Genomic DNA, 26297 nt, shown 5'->3' on the forward strand with positions numbered 1-26297 from the left:
ACCACGTGATCTTTTGTCACTTGTTTTGGAATGGCTTCCTGTATCTTCTCTTTTCACGCGCTCTAAGAACATGGATTACTGTTTAACGCTATTAAACCCTTTTTTTAAGAACTACCATAGAAGAGGCAATACACCTAGAGAAAGATACAGGGCAATACAGAAACGGAAAAGAGAAACCTTCAATACGAACTTAAAATGTTCTTATTCCAGTTACCAGAGGTTGTGCTCTACCACATTATGTCATATTTGGAATACAAGTCTTTGAGTCGTCTTTCTCAAGTTTGCAAAACAATCTACCATTTTGCAAATCGTGACGCCGTATGGAGGAAGATAGCAAAAGAGTTCATAAACACTGGAATTACACGACAAGGAGCAGATGTGTAAGAAATGTTGTTTTATTCGTACAGTAAGTAGGGTACAGTGGTCGTTTCATGATAAGCATCATGACTTCCCAAGAGTTGTTTACATCTACTTCCACGCGGCTTGCTACAGTTGTTGTCATTCACACCGCTATCCTTCTTGATGCAAAGTTATGCAACACTGTAGTATGTACTGCATGGGCTATAATGTTTCAGCATGGTGCCCAAGGAAAACGTGTATGTGTTGTAAAAACGCATACAGATAGCCTCGTGGTTACTTGCTATAGATATCTGAACTGCGTTTACAAATAAGTTGTAGCTGCATAATAACGCATTCCTTATTGCACATAGTCATGGTGCTACATAATCCTGAGAAGAATATCCTCGGCCAATGACTGCAGTTATGTTGACATCACGACACTGTTTCTCAGGATACATTCATTGTATGAAATATATATAGCCTATTTCCCACTTGCTGCTGTGGAAGCTGAGTCTGACTGACTGGTCTAGAAACACTGGTCTAGAGAACCTAACATTGTGAATTGGACCTGAGCCATTTGGCATCACTGCCTTCTCCCCCAGCACAGCTACTTATGCCACAGTGACAGCCACTCTTATCAAACCATGGGTCTCCTTTGAGATGCAGCCTAACAGCAGTGTAAATAAACTTGGTAATCCTGCTGAGCGCTACAGGACACCACATCCCACAGCTCTGTGAGAGAAGCAGGCTGTTTCCTCCAGCCCACATCCAGCCCCTCTGGCACAGGCCCTCTGAACACATGCGAACACATATGCTAATGTTCTGGACGACAGTGTTGGGTTCAAGTATGACAATATGGGTCTATTTGAGGCCTCCTGCTATTCCTTGTGATATTCACATCACATCTGCTAATGTACAGCACGCAATGCTGTAATTCTACGCCTTTTGGGCATTGTTTGTGTGCATTGTCCGTTCAGAGGTTTTATTTATGTGGTGTTCTTCAGGAGTTATAATTGTGTCATCACATCACTATCCATGTTACAGGTATCCCCACATCCCGCTGAAGGACAGAGTGAAGGTATCTCAGAACTGGTGCCATGGGATCTGCAGAAAGGAAGTCATGCTCAAATGGAGGATTAAGTGAGTGTGTTTGTGAGTTTTGGCATCATGGCACCACAGTGTAGTTTCAGGAGTTTCCCTAATCTCTCTCATCTCTTGCGCCACTGAACACACGACAGGGATTGGCAGGTGAAAGTTTAGGGAGAAAAAATTGCAAAAGAGGTCCTCAAGAGTTATTGTTAGTTTTTTTAATGAAGCTGTATACAAGTAAAATGTATTAAACATTGGAAAATGGTTGCTGAATAGCTTATAGTTCTAGATGTTGGGGCTGAAAAGCTCATTAGGAGTACCAGTAAGCACTATCCAGAGAGTCAATGGTTGGCTTACAGTCTATCCTTAGATTACCATTCACAAGGTTTCAACTAGAGAGAGGATCATGCTCTCCTTTTAGTCATTGTGCCACCTCAATCTGTTGAGTTCAGGGTGATTGGGGAGGCCAGGTCATCTGATGCAGCACTCCATCACTCTCCTTCTTGGTCAAATAGCCCTTACACAGCCTGGAGGTGTGTTGGGTCATTGTCCTGTTGAAAAACAAAATGATAGTCCCACTAAGCGCAAACCGGATGGATGACGTATCGCTGCAGAATGCTGTGGTAGCTATGCTGTTAAGTGTGCCTTGAATTCTAAATACATCACGGATAGTGTCACCAGCAAAGCACCATCACACCTTCTCCTCCATGCCTCATGGTGGGTACCACACATGCAAAGATCATCTGTTCACCTACTGCGTCTTACAAAGACACAGTGGTTCGAACCAAAAATCTCAAATTTGGACTCATCAGACCAAAGGACAGATTTCCACTGGTCTAACGTCCATTGCTGGTGTTTCTTGGCCCAAGCAAGTAATTTCTTCTTATTTGTGTCCTTTAGTAGGGGTTTCTTCACTGCAATTCGATCATGAAGGCCTGATTCACGCAGTCTCCTCTGAACAGGATGTTGAGATGTGTCTGTTACTTGAACTCTGTGAAGCATTTATTTGGGCTGCAATCTGAGGTGCAGTTAACTCTAATGAACTTGTCCTCTGCAGCAGAGGTAACTCTGGGTCTTCCTTTCCTGTGGTGGTCCTCATGAAATCCAGTTTCATCATAGCGCTTGATGGTTTTTGCAACTACGCTTGAAGAAACTTTCAAAGTTCTTGAAATTTTCCACATTGGCTGACCTTCATGTCTTAAAGTAATGATGGACTGTCGATTAGCTTTGCTTATTTGAGATGTTCTTGCCATATGGACTTGGTCTTTTACCAAATAGGGCTATCTTCTGTATACCACCCCTACCTTGTCACAACACAACTGATTGGCTCAAACGCATTAAGAAGAAATTCCACAAATTAACTTTTAACAAGGCAAACCTCTTAATTGAAATGCATTCCAGATGACTACCTCATGAAGCAGGTTGGGAGAATGCCAAGAGTGTGCAAAGCTGTCATCAAGGCAAAGGCTGGCTACTTTGAAGAATCTCAAATATAACATTTATTTTGGTTTGTTTAACACTTTTTTGGTTACTACATGATTTCATATGTGTTATTTCATAGTTTTGATTTCTTCACTATTATTCTATAATGTAGAAAATAGTAAAAATAAAGAATAAATCCTGGAATGAGTAGGTGTGTCCAAACTTTTGACTGTATGTCAGAGTATTTTCCATTATTTGATTGTGTGTTCCCCCTACAGCTTGTTGCCATGGATACAGCTAGACGGGGATGTGCTGTATCTGTCTCAGGCTGCAGATATCGGAGCGTACCATCTGAGGCCGGACACGGGGAGGCTCCAGCGCAGCCCCATGGCTCTGTTCTCAGGACACCTGGGAGACGTGTGTCGATTTGCTGTGACTGACACACACCTCGTTAGTGGAGGAAGGTAATCAGCAGTAATCACCTTGACTCAAACTCCTGAAAGGAATAATATCAATGGTTGAAGTTCAGTCTATCATGTTGCTTCAATACTCACTTGCCATTCTTACTGTGTACATGCTTCAACTAAAGGTCATAGAAGCGTCATCACTACTGCAGACCCACGGCCATAGAAGGACACTCTGTCAAAGATATCATATTCCACTTAATGTACTCATGTCTGTTATAGTGAACTATTATCTGCCTCTTTCAGTGATGGTAAGATCCTGGTGCACCACAGGAGGAATGGGTTCTCTATGGAGTACTCAGGTCACAACCAGGAGGTGAATTGCCTGGACTGCAGAGGAGGACTGATCGTCAGCGGCTCCAGAGACAGAACAGCCCGGGTGAGACACTAATATTCTAGCACCCATTGTGTCAGTTTGTGTAGATGATACTGGCTGACATAGAGCTCCACTGTAGTTTCACATTGGGTGGCAACCAAAGTGTGTGTCATATGCAAGCTTGGCGAATAAATTGAAATCATTAACTCTGTGTGTTCCACCCTGGCTACATTTACACACTGTGTGTTCCACCCTGGCTACATTTACACACTGTGTGTTCCACCCTGGCTGCATTTACACACTGTGTGTTCCACCCTGGCTGCATTTACACAGGCAGCCCGATTCTGATCTTTTTTTTGACTAATTGGTCTTTTGACCAATCAGCTCTGAACAAGATCTGATGTGATTGGTCAAAAGACCAATTAGTGGGAAAATATCAGAATTGGGTTGCCTGTGGGAACGCAGCTTCTGTGGCGTATTAGGGTGTACTGTCAACCACAGACAACTATGGTTTTATTGCATTTGCAATGGTTTTAATGTTAGTATTTTCTTAATGTTTCCTTTTAGATTTGGACTTTGTCTTCCAACTGCCCCAGAGACACGATCCCTATGAACGACAGGGTGTGGTCTGTGGCTATTAGTCCCACACAGAGGTACGTAATGTACATGCCTAGAATGTCCCAAAACAGTCAAACAGCTACACTAACATCATACATGAGTGCACAAAAGGTAGAGTCCTGCCGCCCCGGACAACCCCCATCAGTCAGTATGACACCCTGACTTCAGTTATGCCATTGGCATGAAGACAGTTGTCAGCCACCGGTTTGGGTGATAGTTGAGTTTGGGGCTAGATTAACCTGAGGGGAGGGTTCATTGTCCTCCGTTACTGAATAGGACAATATTTATTTCCCTCAGGTGGTCTGATGTACAGTGAAAGAGGGATCGAGAGAGGTGAAAAAACAGGATATCAAGGCAAAGCGGGGTTGCCTTCATAGGCCCTTTGATTGCTCAGCCATGTAGCTACACACCCACACACTTAATGATGCTCACACACACGAAAGCAAGCACACGCGCACATACATACACACACACACACGCGAGTGAGCACACACACACACACGCACACACAGGGACACCCTTAATGACACACAGACGCACAAGGCTGTAACAGTATTCCTGCTTCACCACCTGCCCCAGACCGGCAGGCAGCTGATCCGTCAAACTGGCCTTAGCGCCGCAGCAGAGTGGAAACACCATGAGTCACAGCAACAAAGGGCAGCTCTCCTCGGCTGACAGGTCCCTGGTCAACTCTGTTCAATTCAGGCAATCAGAGACACCATCATCTTCTGGGTGGATTGTTCATGCATTACATTTCCATGAATTGACTGGAATTTATTCAGGTAGACCTGGAAGACTGAAACTGTAGTGAGACTGGCTGTTTCTGCTCGTTGACCCCCGCCATACATTCATTCGGTATAAACTGAACTTCACATGCACACTTTTATTGTAGAAACACACACAGCCACAGACAGTATGAACTCACTCGCTCGCTCTGTCACACACACACTCCTTCAGTATATATTACTCTCACACAGACACACACATTCACGTTGAGCCCCGGTGGCCCTGTCTGCTCAGCCAGAACTTTAGATCTGAGAGTATGGGGCGATTATCCACATCATTAATTCTCCAATTTGCTGGCTGAAATAGCAGCCGTGCCTCAGCCTGCTGCCCCCTCATAATGAACCTGCTCCTTCTACACACTGACCAATGACCTGGTTAATTAATAGACCCCTGGAACCGAGGTGTCAAGTCGCTGACAAACCTATAAGCCCACCTATCCCCTTGCAACCTCATCACTCCTGGAGCTAGGAGGATACAAGGAGAGATGTCATTGCTTAGTCAGTGCTTTGCCAAATATTACATGTGATGGCACTGCCAATTAATTTTAAATGATTGCATGACACAGGTCTTGTTAATAAGGAAATGGCTCAAAATCAATCTAATAACCTAGCTCTTTATGGTAGACCTTTCCACTCTACCAACTGGGTCGCATGACCCAGGTGCTATCGTTTACCCATTAAGGGTCAGTTAGGGGCATTGAAAGTTTTAGTTTTATCTCGTTTTAAATGACAGTTGAAAGCGACAGGGAGCAAAATGGTGGAAGCAGCATGTTTTTGATTTGGTGGTGGTGGGGGGGGGGGGGGGGGGGGGGGGGGGGGGGGCTCCTTGTGTTTTAAATGTAATTGTCCCTGCTTCACGCTCAAGGAATCTAAAGAGTAGAGAGGGGGGGGTGCAGCAGGAGACGGGGCTGGTGGGCTGTGGGAGATCAGCCTACCATGCTACTGCTAACTGTAGTGTTGGTACCGTACTGTACCTACAACTTTAGGGCTGATTTTCTAAATGTTACATTTGAGTCATGTAGCAGACGCTCTTATCCAGAACCACTTACACTAGTGAGTGCATAAATTTTCGTACTGGTCTCATTTGGGAACCGAACCCACAAACCTGGCGTCGCACGCGCAACGCTGTACCAACTAAGCCACACAACAATATCTGTTATGCTGTCATGATATTGAGTGCGGCACTTGCAATTTGAATGCGCCTCAAGAGGAATATAATTTTTTCGCATAGAACAGGCTGAACAATTGAATAGGTCAACTATTTTACTATGGGGTTGTCTGATTTTGCTGTTTCTTACTTTTGTTGTAAGCTGTGGAAAATTAAATGGGGTCAACAATTTTTCATTAGATCGTTCAAATAACCAAAAGGTACCGGGTCTCAGCTTTGCCTGGCTCTCATTTTGATCGTACTGTAGGTGCCTGGTCTCAGGCTCGGCGGGACCCTGCCCAATTGAATCCCTGCTAACCATATCCACTTTTGTGGTCGGTACTACCACAACTATACTGATATTACCCAATGGCAGTGTTTGCCCTATATTAATTTAGCAGCGGTGGTATGATAAAAAACCTATACATCTTTTTGACCATGGGCATTACGATCAGGTCATGTGCAGCTGCACTCCGAATTGATGATTACTTGTGTGCTGCAAGCTGTGGGCAGGATTGAAATAAACCCTAACCAAGGGAAACGGTTACGGTACCCTTCATTCCATGACACACCATTTTTTCCTCTCATTTCGCATATCGCCGTTTTGGACGAGACTGACTTTATGATCAAAATGATCTTATTTACAATTTGTAGTAATTTCGGACTCATATCGATGCCACATAGGCCGTTTTCAAAAAGAGAAGTTGCTTTTAAAGGCAGACACTCTTTAGAACTTTAAAATGTTCTCTCTCGCCCCATGGCAAAATGTGTAGAATTGCAGGAAATGAGCTTTAAAACAGCTAAATTTTGTCGCTGCAGCCAAGAGAAGACCCTCTAAAATGTTCAGTCGGAGACAAATGCAGATGGGCAACACCATGCTCCAGCCTATTTATTTAAAGCCGCTATGCTGCATCAGTTGGGCTGCAAATTTAAATGCTTTTAAAGGGAAAATTATATTTCAGATGGTGTCATTCATTTTGGAGTAGAATGTCCTTCTACCAGAAATGACCTTCTCACAGTCATTCTACAAAAAAATCTTGCGGGACCCCCCCCAAGCAGCAAAAGGAATCCCCCCGCTCTGCTACACTGCCGCTGTCGCTGCTTTTCTCATATTGACCCTAGTGTTCAAGCTGTGGGCGGCGAAATGTTCCCCTCTTTTTATCCTTCCCATTCCCCCCTTTCTCTGTAATCTTCCTCTCTTGGTGTCCCTCTTTTTCCATCTCTCTCTCTTGGGTTTTCCAGTAAATATCATCTCAAAGTCTATTAAAGGATTACAAAGAGGTGTATTGTGGCTGCATTGAAATGCCAATGCTGATGCGACTCCGTGTTGGTCCCTGCCTACTTTGGGCGAGATTGATCCCAGCAGTAGATCTGGCTCTGGTCCTTTCTTTCATGCTTTTCTCAATCGAATGTCTTTCCACAGCATGCTGTGTGATACTGTATCTGTCCCGAGGCCCACCTCATATAGGCTACCTGGGGTGGCAGGTAGCCTAGTGGTTAGAGCGTTGGGCCAGTAACCGAAAGGTTGCTGGATTGAATCCCTGAGCTGACAAGGTAAAAATCTGTCGTTCTGCCCCTGAACAAGGCAGTTAACCCACTATTTATTATTTGTATTTATTATTTAAAATATGGCACATGGTTACTGGAATAGGACTCGGCTCTATTGGATCCATGTCCTAGAGGTTTTGTCATTGACTAGCAATTGAGTAAGAGGGGTCGAATCCGGTCTTGACAGGGACAGACTTACTCCCCAACACTGTACCAAGACCATTAGATATGAGGACTTGCAGTATTAGTGAGAGAGGATGAGGGTGGACATGGGTCCAAAAACTGTCTTTTCCACTCTCCCACCATGTCTCTATCTCTGTCTTTCTCTCTTCCTCACCCTCTCTTTCCACTCTTGGTACAGTTTCTTTGAATTATAAAGAAGCGGGCAGGTGGTTAGTAGTTGACTGAGGTGTTTCCTGCAAATAGGCTTGAGCCAACAAGACCGGACAGGTTGAGGAGCGCTGGAGCTGTCGTGGCAGATCACACTGTTCGATGGGAGAGAGCATGGAGTCACGACTGATTGGATTTCGTACCATATGTTGTTTTATTGAGTGATGATACTATTTATTGCTGCTGCATTGCTGCTCTGTAGGAAGAGTAAGGAAATGGTCTAGGAACAATGTAATGAAAGCAAGGTTTCTCCCTCCTAGGGAATTCTTGCCATTGTTACCTGTGTTTTTATTGAGGGTTTAAGTCTGACTCTTTGTTACAAATATGGGCTCTTTGAAAAACTGCAGCCATACAAATGCAATTTGATAAATTGATTGGCTGGAACTCTGGTGTTAATCGGATAACTGGGTGATTCTCATGAAACCATTCTATGTTGCTATAGTTTATCCATAAATCCTAAATTTTTTATATTAGTTGAAGTTTACATTAAACTATACTATTACTACTACTTTATTACGTACAAACACAGAGTCTGTGGACATAACGTAACACTTTTTCAAGTTCCTGTAAAAACTCCAATCAGATTTTAAATAAAATGTTATCCACCCGTGATGCATCATCTAGAGGAGTAGTAGAAGTTAATTCCTTCGCTTATATGCCTTCAGAATGAGGTTCTTATTCTCAAACACCCCCCTTTACCCCGCTTGGCCTTCTCATTACTGAAATGGCTAAAAAGCTCAAATTGGGAAAAAGACTTACATTTTATAATAATTTTATGATACAATTTTAAATATGTGCATTTTCAGTGATGTTTAACTCGGACCTTTTCATTAGGGGAGCAATGTTAAAAAGATGATGAATTGATTTCTTTATTTATTTTTTGGACTGTTGCAGTAATGAGAATTTTGTGGAAATGGTGGTAGAATGCATATATATCTGATCAATATCTGATCAAAAAAACATAGTAATAATTATGAAATAGCTAAGTACAGATCCTAATCTCATTGATCCAAGATATATACATTTTTTAAATAATTTAAAATGACACCTGAGAATTTTTTGAACAAATTTTTGTTTCGTGAGAATGACCCAACTGTATTTCCATAAGAGATTCGCCACAAAAGCTGTCACTCACACACCCAGAGTATCACCTGTGTGCATGTGTTACAGGGTTAGCAGAACGGAATAGCCAATAACAGACCACTCCAAAGAACCAATTAGGGTTTGACGCTCAGTGTCAAAGGGCCTATGAGATCAATCCATTTCTCAGTGCCAAAATGCAGTTACACAATGTATGTCGGCAAGATTGGGGGGGATGGAGGGGGGTTATACTGACCACTCGTAAAGGGGAGGGGGCTGGAAGCCACTGGAGGGAGAAGCTACCCTGAGGAGAGGTGAGAAAGGGGCGCTTTTTCTGGGTTTGTTTTGTTTAGAATTCCTCAAGCACAACTACAAAGATGTTGCAGGGGCAATGCCTTTGAACGTTTCCAAAGAAAATTATTGTTGGATAAACCGCCCCGATTCGCCACTTTCTCACCACGGAGGGAGGCTGACCTCTGACCTCTAGTATCAAAGTACAGGGAGACGCCCCCCCCCCTGATTTTACCCCCACTGCTCTGCCCCACTCAACCGCAAGAAAAAGCCTGAAATTCATGTCTTTCTCTTTCGTCTCTCACAGGCTGGGCCTGTGGCTCAGGAGTCAAGAATTCAATTAGTTAAAAAAAGAGAAGAAAAGAGAGAGGCTGCAACAATGCAGCGATAAGGGGCAGAATGTGCGTTCCCACACGCTAAATACAGGGCGCTTTCTCTGGGGCCCACAGAGCCGGAGGACCCGCACTGCAGGAGGCAAGAATAATCACAGCTCCTCTGAACCACTCATTATACACACACACACACACACACACACACACACACACACACACACACACACACACACACACACACACACACACACACACACACACACACACACACACACACACACACACACACACACACACACACACACACACACACACCTGACACCCACATTCCACAGACATACGGTACCTCAAATTTACACACAGGCACTCCAAAGCTACTTCAAACACATACCCATGTGCCCACCTCATACACACCCACGCGCGCGCACACACTGCTCATAGTCATTTTACAGACATACACATACTAGCACCTCAGACATACCTGACAAACACACACATACACAACTCACACAGGCCTCTCATTACACACCACCTCATACAGGTGTTCCTCGGGTTCACTTGCTCTACCTGAGAGACTAGGCCTGCTGTTCTATGTACAGAATGGAAACAACACTACTCATGATCGACATCATGGCATAAATTGGGTTAATGATACAACTGCCCAGTCAACATGGGTTGGTATATCAGATTCATTATTGAATTAATTAATTGTGTTCTATCAACATTGAAATATCCCTCTTCTCGTCGATGGTCTAGGTTTAATTGATTGTTTGTTGAAAGCATTGATGTTTGTTTTGTTTCTTTGCACACAGACATCAATTTGCCAACATGGTTCAATGGATGTTAGTTCTTATAATCCAGTATCCTAATGACTGTTGCTCCTTTCATGTTTCTGAGTGAGAAGAAGATGAGTGACAAGGTCTCTGATCATTCAAGGGAACCGGAGCTGAGCTGACACATACCACAATGAATGAATCCTCATTTGTGTCTGTCTATTGGTCCTCAGCTGGTAGAGCATAGCATAGTTGGTTCGATTTCCGGGACCACCCGTACGTAAAATGTACGCATGCACGATGACTGTAAGTCGCTTTGGACAAAAGAGTCTGCTAAATTGCATAGTCTATTGTTGTAATCCATTATAGAAATCCACTAGACTCATAATCGACATCATCTGAACTTTAATGTTTAGCTGTTGTTAGTTGGAGGATAGCCGTTAGTATAGCGAGACCGGATGGTGTTTTGTGTTTTCAATACATGGTGGCGGGCCGTTCTGTTCCGTTCCAGCCGGCTGAGCAGAACAGCGCAGAGGGGCTGTGTGTGGAATGTCCTGGTGCTGTCCTGGTGACCTCAGACAGAGGGGACACAAACAGAAGCCAAAAGGGCCTAGGGGGTGGGGTATTGGGGGGGGGTCTTGGCGAGCCCCTGCCATTGTCCCCCTCCCTGCTGATATAAAAGCATCATAACCCTTTGAGCTCAGACATATTTAGAGAGCAGATAAAAGCACTTTTTACAAACTAGATACACGGCGGGCACAAAGCCGGGGGTCAAGCGCAACAAATTAACAACCTCTTTTGCCTAGAGGGGGGGAGGGGGGGGGAGAAGGGGGGCAGGGGGCATAGCTAAATCGCCCCTGGAGTCCATCGCCATGCCTCTACATTCCCAGCGCCTGCATGGTCTGTGTTCATCTCTGCTATTTAGCCTATTCTTCTGTAATTGGCTGGGGTTTAGTTTAGATAAATGGTGACTTACTTGTTTTGCTTGGAGTATTGTTGTTTGTGTGGGATTCTTTGAATTTCACGAAAGTGGTGTCAATCTTTGGCAAAGGCGAAAGAATTGGAGTCAGGTCAAATGTAACATTTTATTTTGATGTCAGATAGCCACATATCCCATTTTAAACAGTAAGCTTTACTTTTTTGTATTTTGCAATACGCTTCACTTTTCTATTTTGCCATAAGCTACAATAGTGCCAGGAGAAATTCAACTGACAGTGCGTGTCTGTTACCCTTGTCTCTCAGAAGAATAAACAGTGCAAGACTGGAGTGTAGTTGTTCCATTTGGTGTAGTACAGCTGTTTAGGTAGTAAGCTGAACGTCCTACACATGGAAATTGTATCCTTTTGTAGTGACTAGTGGTGCAAGCCAAATGCTAAAGCCAAACCGGTGGCTTAGAATGTGCAGCCCGACACCAAAGAAGACCACTAACCCACAGGCAGTAGAATGGACATATCATTAGAACACTGAGTCAAATTCTGCTTCCTAAGTCCATACATTTACTTTCTGGTGTTTGACACTAAATGTACTTTCTATGCGTTTGACTTTCGGACTTGATTTACTGTGGTTTGACTCCAAGCAGGTTCGAATAGGTAACTCTTTTCATTTCTAAGGAAAACAATTGGAGAATCCCCTATTAACTGAGAAATAATTCTCATAACATGTCATTTGTTAGACTAGATTCCTAGACCAGGCTGTTGTTCACCTCTTTGTTAGGAAACTAGAAGTGATTTTGGGGCTGAGAATGGGGATGGGTTAACAGAAGTGGAGCGTTTGCGGTGGTCTTGGGAAAGCGTGGAGCACCCTGTGCGGTCAGCTTGTTGATTTGGAGCTAACAATGTTGGTACTGTTGGGCTCTTCTCCCAGCAGGGGCTCAGTGTGCGTGCGTGTTTCTGTCTGTGTGTAATTATGTGTGTGCGCTTGTCTGTGATTGTGTGTGTGTGTTCATTTGGCTGGGTTCCCAATGGGGGCTGAGTTAGTTTGTGTGACCCTGCCACACAGCCCCTTAGATAATGCAGCCAGCTGATGAGGTTACCCAAACGGCAGCAGAGGCCCAGCATGTCCTTATAATGAGGAGTGGACTGGGAAGTAGAGGGAGAGGGAGAAGGTTGGGGGGCTAGAGAGATGGGGGCGATTTCAGGATGGGGTGGTAGTAGCATCTCAGGGAGGTGATTGGAGGGTGAGGGATTTTAGGGAGGGGGCACCTGTCCCACATCAGGCGAGAGAGGCTTTGACCTTAGCAGCTATAATATCAGTGAGTGATCTGACCCTAGATCAGGCCAGTGCTCAGGAGGACAGAACCGGTTCATTGTATGTCTGTGCTGTGTACCCCCCTTCCTCCCCCAGCAGAGCAGAGCCCAGTGAGGGGTGAGTAATGTGAGTAATGGAGAGTAATAAGGGCCAGGCAGCGAGTGTGACCTTAACCCTATTGTATCTTGTGTCACCAGGGTTCAGAGGTCATACTCGCTGAGGGCCCGCAGCCCTGATTGGACCAAATGAGTTTACCCAACACTAATTAACGGGGGCTTCGCTAACGGGCCTCTCCGCTTAATGGGCCTGACAGCTGCCCCTGTGCCTCAGTACACCCTCCCGTGCCCCGCTCACGCCCCTCGTTACCCCTGTCTCAACGCCAAAGCGCCTCCACGCCACCCTTACCCCATTGCCAACCCCATCCAGCCGTCAGAGGAAGAAACGCCAACCAAACCACCCACCACTGCTTCAACACAGTTATCTGTCTACTTCTCTGTCCTTCTCTCTGGCTATTCTATCCCGCTGTTTTTCATTTGAGATCTTCCGTGCTTTCTTGAGATTGTATGCGAAAGCCGTTGATGCTGAAACTGTGAAGTAAAACGGAAAAATAGTAAATGAATAAGTGGTACAAAAGAAAGTAAAAAAATAATCAAATGGTGGTTGTGCCCCAGGGTGTTGGACCTTCCCCTGTCAGTCAAACCTGCAGGAGGCCCTAAGCCTCAGACCTGGGCAGAGCTAACAGAAGCCCCCCTACTGCCCCTCTCCCCTTTGGCCCACCCCACCCTCTACACACAGACCCTACTACACCCCTCCATCCCCTCCTCTCCTTTCACCCCTGTCCCTCCCATGCATACCTAGGCCACTACTTCCGACCTGTCAGTCCAATCAAAGGAGTGTTTTAGTTTCTCCTCTTTTCTCTCTCACCACTGAAACAATAAACGTGTGTCTCTGACCGGAGACTGTTGAGGGTGTCATACTTTAGCTTTGCCCTTTGAGGTGTCTCAGTATTCCCAGTTGTCCTAACTGTTCCTCTGTTGTCTCCTCCACAGCTCCTTCGTGACTGGCACGGCCTGCTGTGCCAACTTCTCTCCTCTGCGGATCTGGGATGTTGAAAGGTAACTAACTACACAACACACACACAGATACACTCCACTGATTCATACAGACACACCACTTACTACACACACACACACAACCCACAAACAACACTACACCATGACCAAGCATCTGAACTACATTCCTATACAGTATAGAAATTTAGAGTTGAGCGCTTCATCGTCCACCAGTAGTATTCCTACCAACCCACTTCTTACCAACCCAAGTATTCCAAGACCTCCCATCCTAGCCCATCTGTCAGTATAACTGATCACGGCAGTGAAAGTGGAACCTGGCTGTAATGATAGTTGTTGTTTCATCATCCCGTCTAAAAGCCTTTGCTTTGAGAAGTTCAAAGGGGGACTGGGAGAATTCCTGGCACTGAAAGCCCAAGCTTAAACCTGATACAGCCCTGACAGACCGCTGTAATTCCCAGCTTTACCTGCCGAATTAAACCTTCTGACACGTCCCGGGCCGGACAGAGAAAGGCGCTTCCTGCTCCAAATGACATGGACATTTGAGCTGGGGAAACGGGGGAAGGGAGGAAAGGGAGGGGAAGTTATTTGTGCGTTGCAGGTGTTCCGAAAATATATTGAAACAGTGTACCAGAGCTCGTTCTGGCTAGAAAACATGAACAACATGTCCTTGTGTAGTATGTACATGTAGTATAGTATTCAGGTATTGTGGTGTATGTTTTTTTCTCAGTTTAGGAGTAAATATTTTAAGTCCCAATCCTGAAAAATCGGATGTCTTTGCTGTAGTATGATTTTTGGTTACAAGTGGCCTGGCTGATCTGTGTCCCTCTGGGAGAGGGCAGGGCACATACTGTACACCGATGACGGCAGGATGAGGGTTATGGGGGCACTCTGTGTGTCTGTAACTGTCGCTTATTTCCCATATCTCAGATGCACGTGCGCACACAGACACAGACACACACACACACACACAGCAACCCCACCACACACATAGAGCACATATTCAACCTCTCCAGACACACCACCATCACGATCCACCCCCCTCCACCCCAACCTAAGACTACCAGCAGCATCCCAACCCAACCCTGTGCATTAGTGCGGCCACAATCCCTTTGACAGCAGACACTTCAGAGAGAAAAGATCACAACCAAGACACTGTTACACCTGCAGCACCAAACATAGCCAGTAAAGCAGCTGGTGCATCAGGATCTGAACAAGACAGGAACCACAACATATGGCTGATTCGAGAAATGACTTGTCATCCGATGGTGGAAAATAGTGGCACAGGATGTGACTGAGATCAAAGATGCTGATGCTCAGGTCATGGACTGACACTTTCTTTAAGAGAGGGAAAGAGGTGGAGAAATATAGATGGAGAAAAAGGGGAGAGAGGGAGACTAGGGGAGGAAGAAAGGGATGAGTGTGTTCTGTCTGTGTTCTTTATGTGATTCATCTAGTTTCACAAAACAACTATTTTACTCTTTTAATTATTTTTCAAGAAATCGTGACCTGAATGAAGCATGTCCTTGTTTTATGACAGACGTGGCATTATTCTATAACAGGCTCATTAAAAATCAGTTTCTCTTTGTTGACCCTTCTAAGTGTTGCCATGCAAAACCAGAACCTTCCCACTTATGTGGGGCAAAGGAACCTTGACCATTCACCCATTGTGGCTTTGATTTTAATTTAATTTAACACATTTCTTTTTTCTCCCATTGCAATTAATTCTGTGTCTTTTTCATCTCGATAGCACAAAGCCTATGATCACCCATACAGAGGGATCCCACACAAGTGGCGTTTTTGAGTGCACCCCAACTTTTCATGGTGCCTTCGCTCATGGATAAACAGGGAAAAGGCATCAAAGAACCCCAACCATCCCTCCGAGATTCCCGTCAAAGGGTCCCCACAATCGCCTGGCAGATTCCTGGCATTCCTCTCTGAAAAGCGGGGGTTAAATGTCTGCGTTGGGAGGTCGCTCTGTTATACAAATTGCACGGGCATTGTTTTTGGAGAGAACGCGTGTGACATTTAAAGGTGGCCATTGTTCTGCCTGTACATTCCTGCCCAGTTCTGTGTCCCGCGGTTCTCCCAGCTCCCTGAGTCCCCACAGTTTGTTTTAGGGTCTGAAAACCCCAGCAGGACTCTTTCTCTACCTGTCTGACATCCTTTCAGAGGAGTGGCTGTTTCCCAGCGCGGACGTCCCCAGGCCCAGTTTAGACACCAGACTTAACCTTACAAGAGCTCTCCCACCCATACTGCTTTTCTATAGCCCCCCCCCCCTCCCCGACACCAAGAGAGAATCCCCTTAGCTTCTCCTGTTCAAAAGTCTGTAAATTCGTTAATGGTTCCTTTCACAAACTGGCTGTGTATATATGTGCGAGTGTGTGTGGCCCGAAAGCCAACCTGACTCCTGCAGTGACTAACTAATTCTCCCTGTGTATCAAAGACAGTCACTTCTCTCATAACAGTCAGTCAGTCAGTCAGTCTCCCCTATGGCGGACAGTCAACTCACCTTCCAAAAGCAATTCAGTGTTGGGCTTTTATCTCAAATTCTCACTATTTATTAACCCGAAAACCGATTTTCCACTCAGACAAACATGAGCATTCAATATTTTATTTCAGTCAAATTTCAGTTCATTTCCTCAATTACTGGGAATGTGATTTGCCTCATGTCAACCCCATATCACAGCTAGTTAAGTCCCACATTCTGGCTCATCCAGGGTCAGTGGCACAAGCTACTCTGTAGTTTGAGTGGGGTCACAGTCAGAGAACATTGATGTGAGAGCAGCAGTTCCCTCTCTCCACTCTCTGGGGTATACTACCCATGTGATCTATCTCCCAAGTGCACCTTACTGATCTCTGAACTCCCACATGTCCATATTGTAGACATCACCCTTGGTGACATGCAATCATTTGCTCCTTTTTTTGTTTAGCACTTTGCACTTTCACCTTTTGTATTTTCTCGAATATGGATTAAATGAAGTATATTTTTGCATTTCGGCCTCCTTGGGTTTTTCCTTTTCATGGTTTGAGTACGACTACCTTTTCGCTACAGATATTTTCTCTCTCACGCACCAGCCACTATTCATCCTAGCCGCACACCCTCATATTGCCTTTTGACATGCAATCAAATCAGCGACAGAATAGTATTAACTAACTTGTAGTAAATAGTACCTGTTTTTATGGATCTAGTAGCATCTTAAAAAAAATATATACAGTTGAAGTCGGAAGTTTACATACACCTTAGCCAAATACATTTAAACTCTGTTTTTCACAATTCCTGACATTTAATCCAAGTAAAAATTCTTAGGTCAGTTAGGATCACCACTTTATTTTAAGAATGTGAAATGTTAGAATAAAAGTAGAGAGAATTATTTATTTCAGCTTTTATTTCTTTCATCACATTCCCAGTGGGTCAGAAATTTACATACACTCAATTAGCATTTGGTAGCATTGCCTTTAAATTGTTTAACTTGGGTCAAACATTACGGGTAGCCTTCCACAAGCTTCCCACAATAAGTTGGGTGAATTTTGGCCCATTCCTCTTGACAGAGCTGGTGTAACTGAGTCAGGTTTGTAGGCCTCCTGGCTCGCACACGATTTTTCAGTTCTGCCCACAAATTTTCTATTGGCTTGAGGTCAGGGCTTTGTGATGGCCACTCCAATACTTGACTTTGTTGTCCTTAAGCCATTTTGCCACAACTTCGGAAGTATGCTTGGTGTCATTGTCCATTTGAAAGACCCATTTGCGACCAAGCTTTAACTTCCTGACTGATGTCTTGAGATGTTGCTTCAATATATCCACATAATTTTCCTGCCTCATGATGCCATCTATTTTGTGAAGTGCACCAGTCCCTCCTGCAGTAAAGCACCCCCACAACATGATGCTGCCACCCCCGTGCCCTACGGTTGGGATGGTGTTCTTCGGCTTGCAAGCCTCCCCCTTTTCCCTCCAAACATAACGATGGTCAGTATGGCCAAGCAGTTCTATTTTTGTTTCTTCAGATCAGAGGACATTTCTCCAAAAAGTACGATCTTTGCCCCCATGTGCAGTTGCAAACCGTAGTCTGGCTTTTTTATGGCGGTTTTGTAGCAGTGACGTCTTCCTTGCTGAGCGGCCTTTCAGGTTATGTTGATATAGGACTTGTTTTACTGTGGATATAGATACTTTTGTACCTGTTTCCTCCAGCATCTTCACAAGGTCTTTTGCGTTGTTCTGGGATTGATTTGCACTTTTCGCACCAAAGTACGTTCATCTCTAGGAGACAGAACGCGTCTCCTTCCTGAGCGGTATGGCGGCTGAGTGGTCCCATGGTGTTTATACTTGTGTACTATTGTCTGTACAGATGAATGTGGTACCTTCAGGCATTTGGAAATTGCTCTCAAGGATGAACCAGACTTGTGGAGGTCTAAAAAAATAAATCTGACGTCTTGGCTGATTTCTTTTGACTTTCCCACGATGTCAAGCAAAGAGGCACTGAGTTTGAAGGTAGGCCTTGAAATACATCCACAGGTACACCTCCAACTGACTTAAATTATGTCAATTAGCCTATAAGAAGCTTGTAAAGCCATGACATCATATTCTGGAATTTTCCAAGCTGTTTATAGGCACAGTCAACTTAGTGTATGTAAACTTCTGACCCACTAGAATTGTGATACAGTGAATTATAAGTGAAATAATCTGTCTGTAAACAATTGTTGGAAAAATTACTTCATGCACAAAGTAGATGTCTTAACCGTCTTGCCCAAACTATAGTTTGTTAAGTGGTTGAAAAACGAGTTTTAATGACTCCAACCTAAGTGTATGTAAACTTCCGACTTCAACTATATATATATATATATACACACCACTTTCTGGTGGATGATGGAGTCCTAGCTATTCTACAGTGACTCTAACATGTGACGGTATTGACTCATCCCTGTGATTTCAGACTCACGAATGTGACAGGCTACATTCGGACAGACTCAGGTAGGTATGTGACGGTAATGACTCGTCAGGTTTATTTCATAGACTCAACCATGTAACTTTCCACTCAGGCATGCTTTGGACCAGACTCAAGTATGTGATGGTGTGGACCCAGACATGAGATTGTCAGATCACACAATCAAGCCGCAGCTCAAAGGCAAGCGGCAGCCGCACTAGCAGATACAGTCCTTCTAACAGATTTTATGGTTATGCTCTGTCCTGTAATCTTCCTGAGGCTCATAAAAGTGGTGACCTAACAATTTGAGAATCCCGGCTGCTCGCCATCCACCGCACAGTGCTATTATGGTTTTAAGTTCTCGGCGCAGATGTGAAGACCGCTTTCAGGGATCTGGGTTTTTATCGTCTCACCTTGGTGTTTGACATTTTCAGAGGGCCACGAAGACCTTCAATGCAATCAGCACAATTGGGTTTGTCTGTGAGACATTGTATTTATCGTTCAAATATTTTTATTGAACACACACAGGAATGGTGTATAGGTATGAAAGGCAGGTATACAATTTTTAACTAAACATAAAAGAGCAGACAGAAATAAAAAGATCCAGAGTTCTGGGTACAAAACAATTATTACAAAACAAGACATACAAAACAAGGACAGGTAGAAAGAAAGAGGGTGGGTGTCACCCCCCCTTATTCCCCCCCTTTATCCCTCCCCCCCCTTATCCCTTCCCCTTATACCCCTCCCCGCTGCTCGGGTGGCGGTGCCAGCACGTGCTGCCCAGAGGTGGATTAAAATATTACAATGGAGAGTGCGTTAAAAAGTACAAATTCACAGCGCCGAATGGTCCAAGTAAGAGAGGAAAGGCTGCCAGATTTGATCAAATGTTAATAATTTATTGTTCAGAATATATCTAATCCTTTCTAAGTGTACAGTGTTTGCCAATTCGCTGAGCCATAATTTGGTAGTGGGAGCTTCCCTCTTTTTCCAGAACAACAAGATTAGTTTTTTTGCCGAAATGAGACTGTAAGAGATGAGTTGTTTTTGGGGGTTGGTTAGTCCGATTAGGGAATCAGACACTCCCAGGATTATCAGAAGCGGGTCTGGGTCAATTGAAGTCTCCAGAACTTCAGAGAGGATCCTAAAAATTCCACACCAGTAACCATGCAAGCTAGAGCATAGGGCAAAGCAGTGGAGAAGTGTACCCTGTGCAGCCTGACATTTATCACACAAAGGGGATGTATCAGGAAATATCCTATGCAGTTTGGTTTTGGAATAGTGTAATCTGTGTAATACCTTGAATTGTATGAGCCGATGTCTGGAGTTAATGGAGCAGGTGTGGATATACTTCAAGCTATCTTGCCAGTCTGCCATCGAAATGTCAGTCCCTAGTTCTTCCTCCCATTTTGCCTTGATGGCCTCTGTAGAGGGTGTGCTAACCGATTGAAAAGAGTCATATAAACGAGATATCAGTTTGTCTGAGGTGGGGGATGTTTTTATGCATCCGTCAAACATGGAAGGCTTAGCGTTCCCAAATGTTGGGAGGTGTTTCCTAACATAGTCTCTGATTTGTAGGTATCTGAAAAAGTTATTTCTGGGAAGATTATAAGTTTCCCTCAGCAACTCAAAGGAAGCAAAGGTCCCTTCTATATATAAATCCCCTATGGTACTTATCCCCAACTCTCCCCATTGCTCAAAGGTGTTATCAAGGTTGGAGGGGGCAAAGGAGGGGTTCCTGGCAACAGGGAGCATGAATGACATTGGTCTAAGCTCAAAGTGGGTTTTAATTTGCTTCCAGATTCGGACTGTGCTATGTATAATAGGATTGTTACGATAAAGTGACCTCTCCAGATTGACAGGCGACAAAATGACAGCACCAATAGAGAAGGGGTGACACTCCTCACGCTCCATACTAAGCCAGGTGGGTGACGGACGTGCGTCATCCAGCAAAAACGTAACCGCACGGAGGTTAGCGGCCCAATAATAAAATATAAAATTTGGGAGAGACAGTCCTCCTTCCATCTTGGATTTGCAGAGGTGTTTTTTACCTATCCTGTGTGTTTTATAATCCCAGATGAAAGGATTGATAATTGAGTCCAGTTGTTTATGAAAGGATTTAGGTATGAATACTGGGATGTTCTGGTATAGGTAGAGCAGTTGTGGGAGGAAGACCATTTTAATGGCATTAATTCTTCCGAGCAGAGAAATTGGGAGAGTTCTGAGACATTGTATTTAGATAATGACTTGATTGGCCTATTGCCTTGTCGGTTGAGTGGTGTAGGGGCTGTCTATAAGACACATTTGAGTTATGAGTCAATTATTCACGTGTGGCTTGAGTGGTATAGGTGTTCTTTGTCCGACATGCGTTAAGCTCTGGGTTTTAGCAGTAAAAAGAAAATGAGGGATCGGTACCCCACACAGACACATATCCCAGAGAGAGAGCCCCATCACGGACTCCCCATTGGCCAGGCTTAGACCCCAGCTCTGAGAAAGCTCTCGTCCAATAAGACGCCACGTGGGGAAAGCCCTCGTCCAATAAGATGGCCCCCTGGGGTGAGGCTAGCGGATTACTAGTCTGCCCCTGGTGTTTGGAGCAGTGGGGGCACGAGCGAGAAGGGGGAGGGAGTGCGGTCACCAGGGCCAGTGGCCTCCTTTAAATGGTTGCTAGGGAGCAGGTATCAAAGGTCTGCGAGTAACACACAGTCACGGTCATGGAGGGAATTAAACCGCAACAAAGAGACAGTTATTCTGCAATAATCCGCCCTGCGGAGGGCAAGTTATTCTCCAAGAATCAGAGCCGCCGAGTGGGCAGCCAACGGAGGACTGTGATCACAAGAGCATGGTACTGCCCATACACACACCTTACACATCCTTTGTGCATTCATACAACACAATGTATTCTCTCTCATTCTCTCTCGCTCATTCTCTCTCACACACACACCTCACCATCCTGGTGTTGTAGCGTGGGGGATCCCTGTAATCAGTCTCAGAGCCCTCTCCCAGATAGAGAGGTGTTGACTTTGATCTCCTCTGGGTGGTCTGGAGCCAGTGGGATTGGGAATATAGGGATGGAGAGAGAATGGTAGTATATGAGAATATAAAGATACACACAGAGAGCTTAGGGGTGTATCAAGGATCAACCGCTATAAAGACCGAGACAGGTGAAAATAGTGTTTTATCCATCTCACTGTGGGTTAAGGTGAGTTATACCTTACATCAATGAGTAGGGGCTCCATTTATTATTCATGGTTGCTTAGGGGCGTAAGTGAAAACTGCACATCCTCATTTGAAGCATTAAGGACATCCTGTATTGGACATATTAGTAGTCAGTAGCCAGCAGGCATTTATAGTGTTGATACAGTGTAACATGCCTGTGATCTTAGGTGCAGAACTTCCCCTGAACTGTTTCTGTCTTCATCTTTCTTCTTCTTACTTTCTCCCTATTTCTCCATCCTCCCTCTCCCTGTCTCTCAGGTGTGAGCTGCTGTGTTGTCTGGGTTCAGAGTTCCGTCGGGGTGCAGGTGTGTTGGATATAGTCTATGAGTCGCCTGTCCAGCTGCTCACCTGTGGCTACGACACCTACATTCGCTCCTGGGACCTTCGCCTCAGCCCCAGGTACACCGTCAATCAGTCAGCCGTCAGTCAGTTAGTCCATATATTAAGCTGTCAATCAATCATTTTGTTCGTATTTATGGATAAATTGTCAAAATGTAGATTCCGGTCAAGCATTATGATTGGCAGAGAGGCGTTCTGAGCCATACCAAAACAAGAATAACATCACGGCTACATCATACACATCTACACACACGTGCTATGAGTCAACACAGCACACATTACAGCACTAGCAAAACAGTCCAATCATTCCCCTCCCTTCCATCTTCCAAAAAGAAAGAGCACAGTATATTCCAACCCAGTCCAATCTGGGCGGTAGCTGAATGATGCGGACCCTTGCACATTTCCATGACAAACCAAGCAGGGTCCTGCTATCAGAGGGGAGGGTGCCTTTTATTTGGGTGCGGTGTGTGTGTGTGTGTGTGTGTGGGGGGGGGGGGGGGGCTGGGTCAGTCAAGTAACACAAATAAGAGCTGATTGTCAGTTAGCTCTGGGGAGTTGAGCGGGGGATTGGGCTGGGAGGGGGGTCCCTCTTTAGACATCAATAATTCACACACACAGCACCACCAGGAGGCTCCCTGGGACAGTGAGGAGGTGCAGGGTGTCTGGACCTTGGATTCCCGCTGAAAGCAGGACTTTGAGTCCCGCAGACGCCTTGAGTGTAACTGACCAGCGGACAAAAACACATGCCCAACACACACACACACTTTGTTCTCTGTCTGAAATACAGTGTTGTCTCTTGTTATGGCTTTATGTTGTGTGGTGTTGTTGGGATGTACGTAGTGTCTTTTATCAGGTTGATCGATCATCTCATGGTCTTGTTGAATATGTGAGTTTTGTGTGTTGGGTCATTTCGTCATCTTTTTGGTGTTGTTTCTTTGTATTTATAGTGTGGCTTTTTGTAATTGGGTCATGGCAAATAGTTTTCTCATGCAATGTGGTATTGTCTTATTTAGTTATGTTTTTGTGTCGTGGCTGTGACATTCTCTGGGTGAAATGGTCAGTGTGTATGCATTTTGTTCACAAACTGTTGCATTCTCACCTCGTCCGACTAACCACACACCACGTCGGCTATAGGTTTGGCAGAGAGAGGGAAAAAGAGGGAAAAAGAGAGAGAAAGAGGAGTCAGCCCAATTGGCCTAGTCTACCTCATGCACTCGTCTCAAATTGTCCCAGAAAAACACACTCCGGGAAACCGACACAGCTCAAACTCTCTCAGACACACACAATATTATTTTATGTCTTTACCTCAAATGCCAAGACAGGCAAAGTAGACTTGTGATGGCGACCCGCCTTTGAGTCTGGTCGAATCGGAGCTATATTTGTCTATATCTGGTGTCTCTCAACCCTTTAGGACACACTAGCTAGGTTTTCATCCAATTTGCGATCAGCTTTTGTGTATATTCTAAAATATGCATTAAAAGAAGTGCATGTTCCCACCAGAAGTGTTTCCATCAGATTGACTTGTTGCGGATAAAAAGCTGTGCGTGGGGATGTAGTGCACATTAAAAGCACTTTTGTGCTTGGTTTCTAAGTAGCGAATAAAAATGTGAAGTTCATTGTTTTTCCATAGCGTTTTCTTTACCGATGGCTGTCACAAAAACTGTTGAGATAAATAGCAAGCTTTCCCAATCTGGTTTCTGCTCATGCTTTCTAGTGTAGATACCTGTTTGCTGATAAAGTCAACAGGGTAGGTTAAACGATAAGAGAAAGATCATTTTTTTGGTCAATAATGTTAGCCCAGTATAGCACCGATCATCATGTCACCAGCATTCAAATAATACCCTAGATATCTATTGGAAATTTGCATGAAGCTCGTCACACACTTACAACCATGATGTGATGTCATAACTTATTTCATCTGCCTATAAACTCTTCATGCATTTCCACGTGGTGGCTATAAGGTTCAATGTATACATCACGTTTTCTTTGACATCATGGTTATTATGTCAATAGTTGCTCATAACAGTGTTTCCACCACAATTGTCGCAGAATGTATTTATTGTCTAGCGTATTGTTTCGAGTTGGCATTAGCTCATTTGTTGGCAAAATCTCCTGTTTCCATCAGGCCTGCCGTGAGTTTTTTTTATGTGTCAGGTAATTAATTGGTTGGATGGAAACCTGGCTAATTACAGTGAATTGAGCTTGCACTCATTGGATTGCTAAAATGAGGACGAACAGACTGTGTGTGTGTGTGTGTGTGTGTGTGTGTGTGTGTGTGTGTGTGTGTGTGTGTGTGTGTGTGTGTGTGTGTGTGTGTGTGTGTGTGTGTGTGTGTGTTTGTGTGTGCAAGCCTGTGAGTATGTGCGCCTGTGTGTATTTGCATATGTGCATACGTGTGTGTGTGAGAGTGACTCCAGACATCTCTGCTGCCCTTCTGTCTGCTCTCGGTCCCTGTGCATCACTTATTGATGAGGCTCTAATGGATGATCGATCTCTATTGGCAGAACCCCCAAAATAGTTCCCCTACCACCATCTCCTTCCCCACTGCAAACCCAGCCAGCGCGCCAACACCCCAGCGTCTTTCCGTTAACAACAGATGAAGTTTCAGCATCCTCAGAAAACGCACGCCAACATACATAATGTAACTTCCTCATAACATGCACACATACATTTGCCTTCTTTAAAATTCTTCAGAGTACATTCTCCTAAATCCAGTCACACTCTGCACTGTTTTGCAGTGGTCCTTTTACCATAGCTCATCAACGTTAGTTGAACAAAATGAATGCTGTATTGCTGTCATGCTGTATTTCAAATGAAACAGATGTCTACTTTTTTTCAACATTCTCTGATGTCATTTCCTCCTTTCCCAACAGGAAGTGTGTCATGGAGTGGGAGGAGCCTCACGACAGTGCCCTCTACTGCATCCAGACGGACGGGAATCACATGATTGCCAGTGGCTCCTCTTACTATGGCGTCATACGGACGTGGGATAAGCGGCAAACCCGCTGCTTAGAGGTGTGTGTGTGTGTGTGTTGTGTATGGAATCAAATGTGTGTGGGTGAGTGCCATTTATGACTGTTGTTGTCCTTGCCACAGATGTTCCAGCTGTCCTCTGCTGTGAGTAGCCCAGTGTACTGCCTGCGTTTCAACACCTCTCACCTGTACGCTGCCCTCGCCACAGCACTGCACTCTCTTGACTTCAAACAGGGCCCCCGGCCTCGCAGATAACGCCCACTCCCACAGACAGCTGTTAGGATTTAAAACAATAAATTATATGTTTTTGACAGTGTGTGAATGGCTTCATTCTCTGTAATAACTGGAACTCTGAGCTACAAAGACCATTGGGAATGTCCATGCATGAAATATCAAATATGGGGATATGCCACACTGATATCAACATATTAACCTCTGCCAGGGCAACACAGATCCTGGACTAGAGGGCATGCAATAACCTGTTGTTACAGGACTAATCCAGTGGCCTGGAGGCCCACAGACACACACAAACAGGCTAAAGCCCTAACCTAGATAAGTCTTCCATTGATGAACACACAGGGAGGTGTTTCCACTTTACACGTTGAGTGGCTGTGGGTTCTGCCATTTGCTTTGAGGGGATGAAACCATATTAGCCACTGACAGTTACATAGAAACACAGTGTTTGGGTTTCCATTCATTTGACCTCAACACCTGTGATCAGTCAGTTTTATGGATTGAAGTGTTTGAGCTTAGAAAATCCACATCTTATAATGTAAGGATTAATTTGATGGACAGAGATAAAATATACACATCTGGCATATCAAAGTTCTAGAAGCATATCCAAACCCCACGTACACCTGGCGGTGTGTCATTCATTGTAGATAGTTCAAATTAGACGCATTTCTGTCTTCGGATTCGTTTGGTCAGTGGAGAGAG

General features: G+C 44.6%; 1 protein-coding gene across 1 annotated transcript; it reads left to right on the top strand.

Annotated features, from left to right (window-relative positions):
* fbxw4 (F-box and WD repeat domain containing 4) lies at positions 1 to 25672 on the top strand. The gene is made up of 9 exons (XM_055902196.1): positions 1 to 380; positions 1384 to 1479; positions 3129 to 3314; positions 3561 to 3693; positions 4198 to 4283; positions 13891 to 13956; positions 22308 to 22448; positions 25262 to 25403; positions 25485 to 25672. Exons 1-9 carry the CDS (start codon positions 196 to 198, stop codon positions 25614 to 25616), a joined length of 1167 nt encoding a protein of 388 aa, XP_055758171.1. The 5' UTR covers positions 1 to 195; the 3' UTR covers positions 25617 to 25672.
* Positions 25673 to 26297: the final 625 nt, after the last annotated feature.

Source organism: Salvelinus fontinalis, chromosome 37, assembly GCF_029448725.1.
Source record: "Salvelinus fontinalis isolate EN_2023a chromosome 37, ASM2944872v1, whole genome shotgun sequence".
In the NCBI taxonomy this organism is placed as follows: domain Eukaryota; kingdom Metazoa; phylum Chordata; class Actinopteri; order Salmoniformes; family Salmonidae; genus Salvelinus; species Salvelinus fontinalis.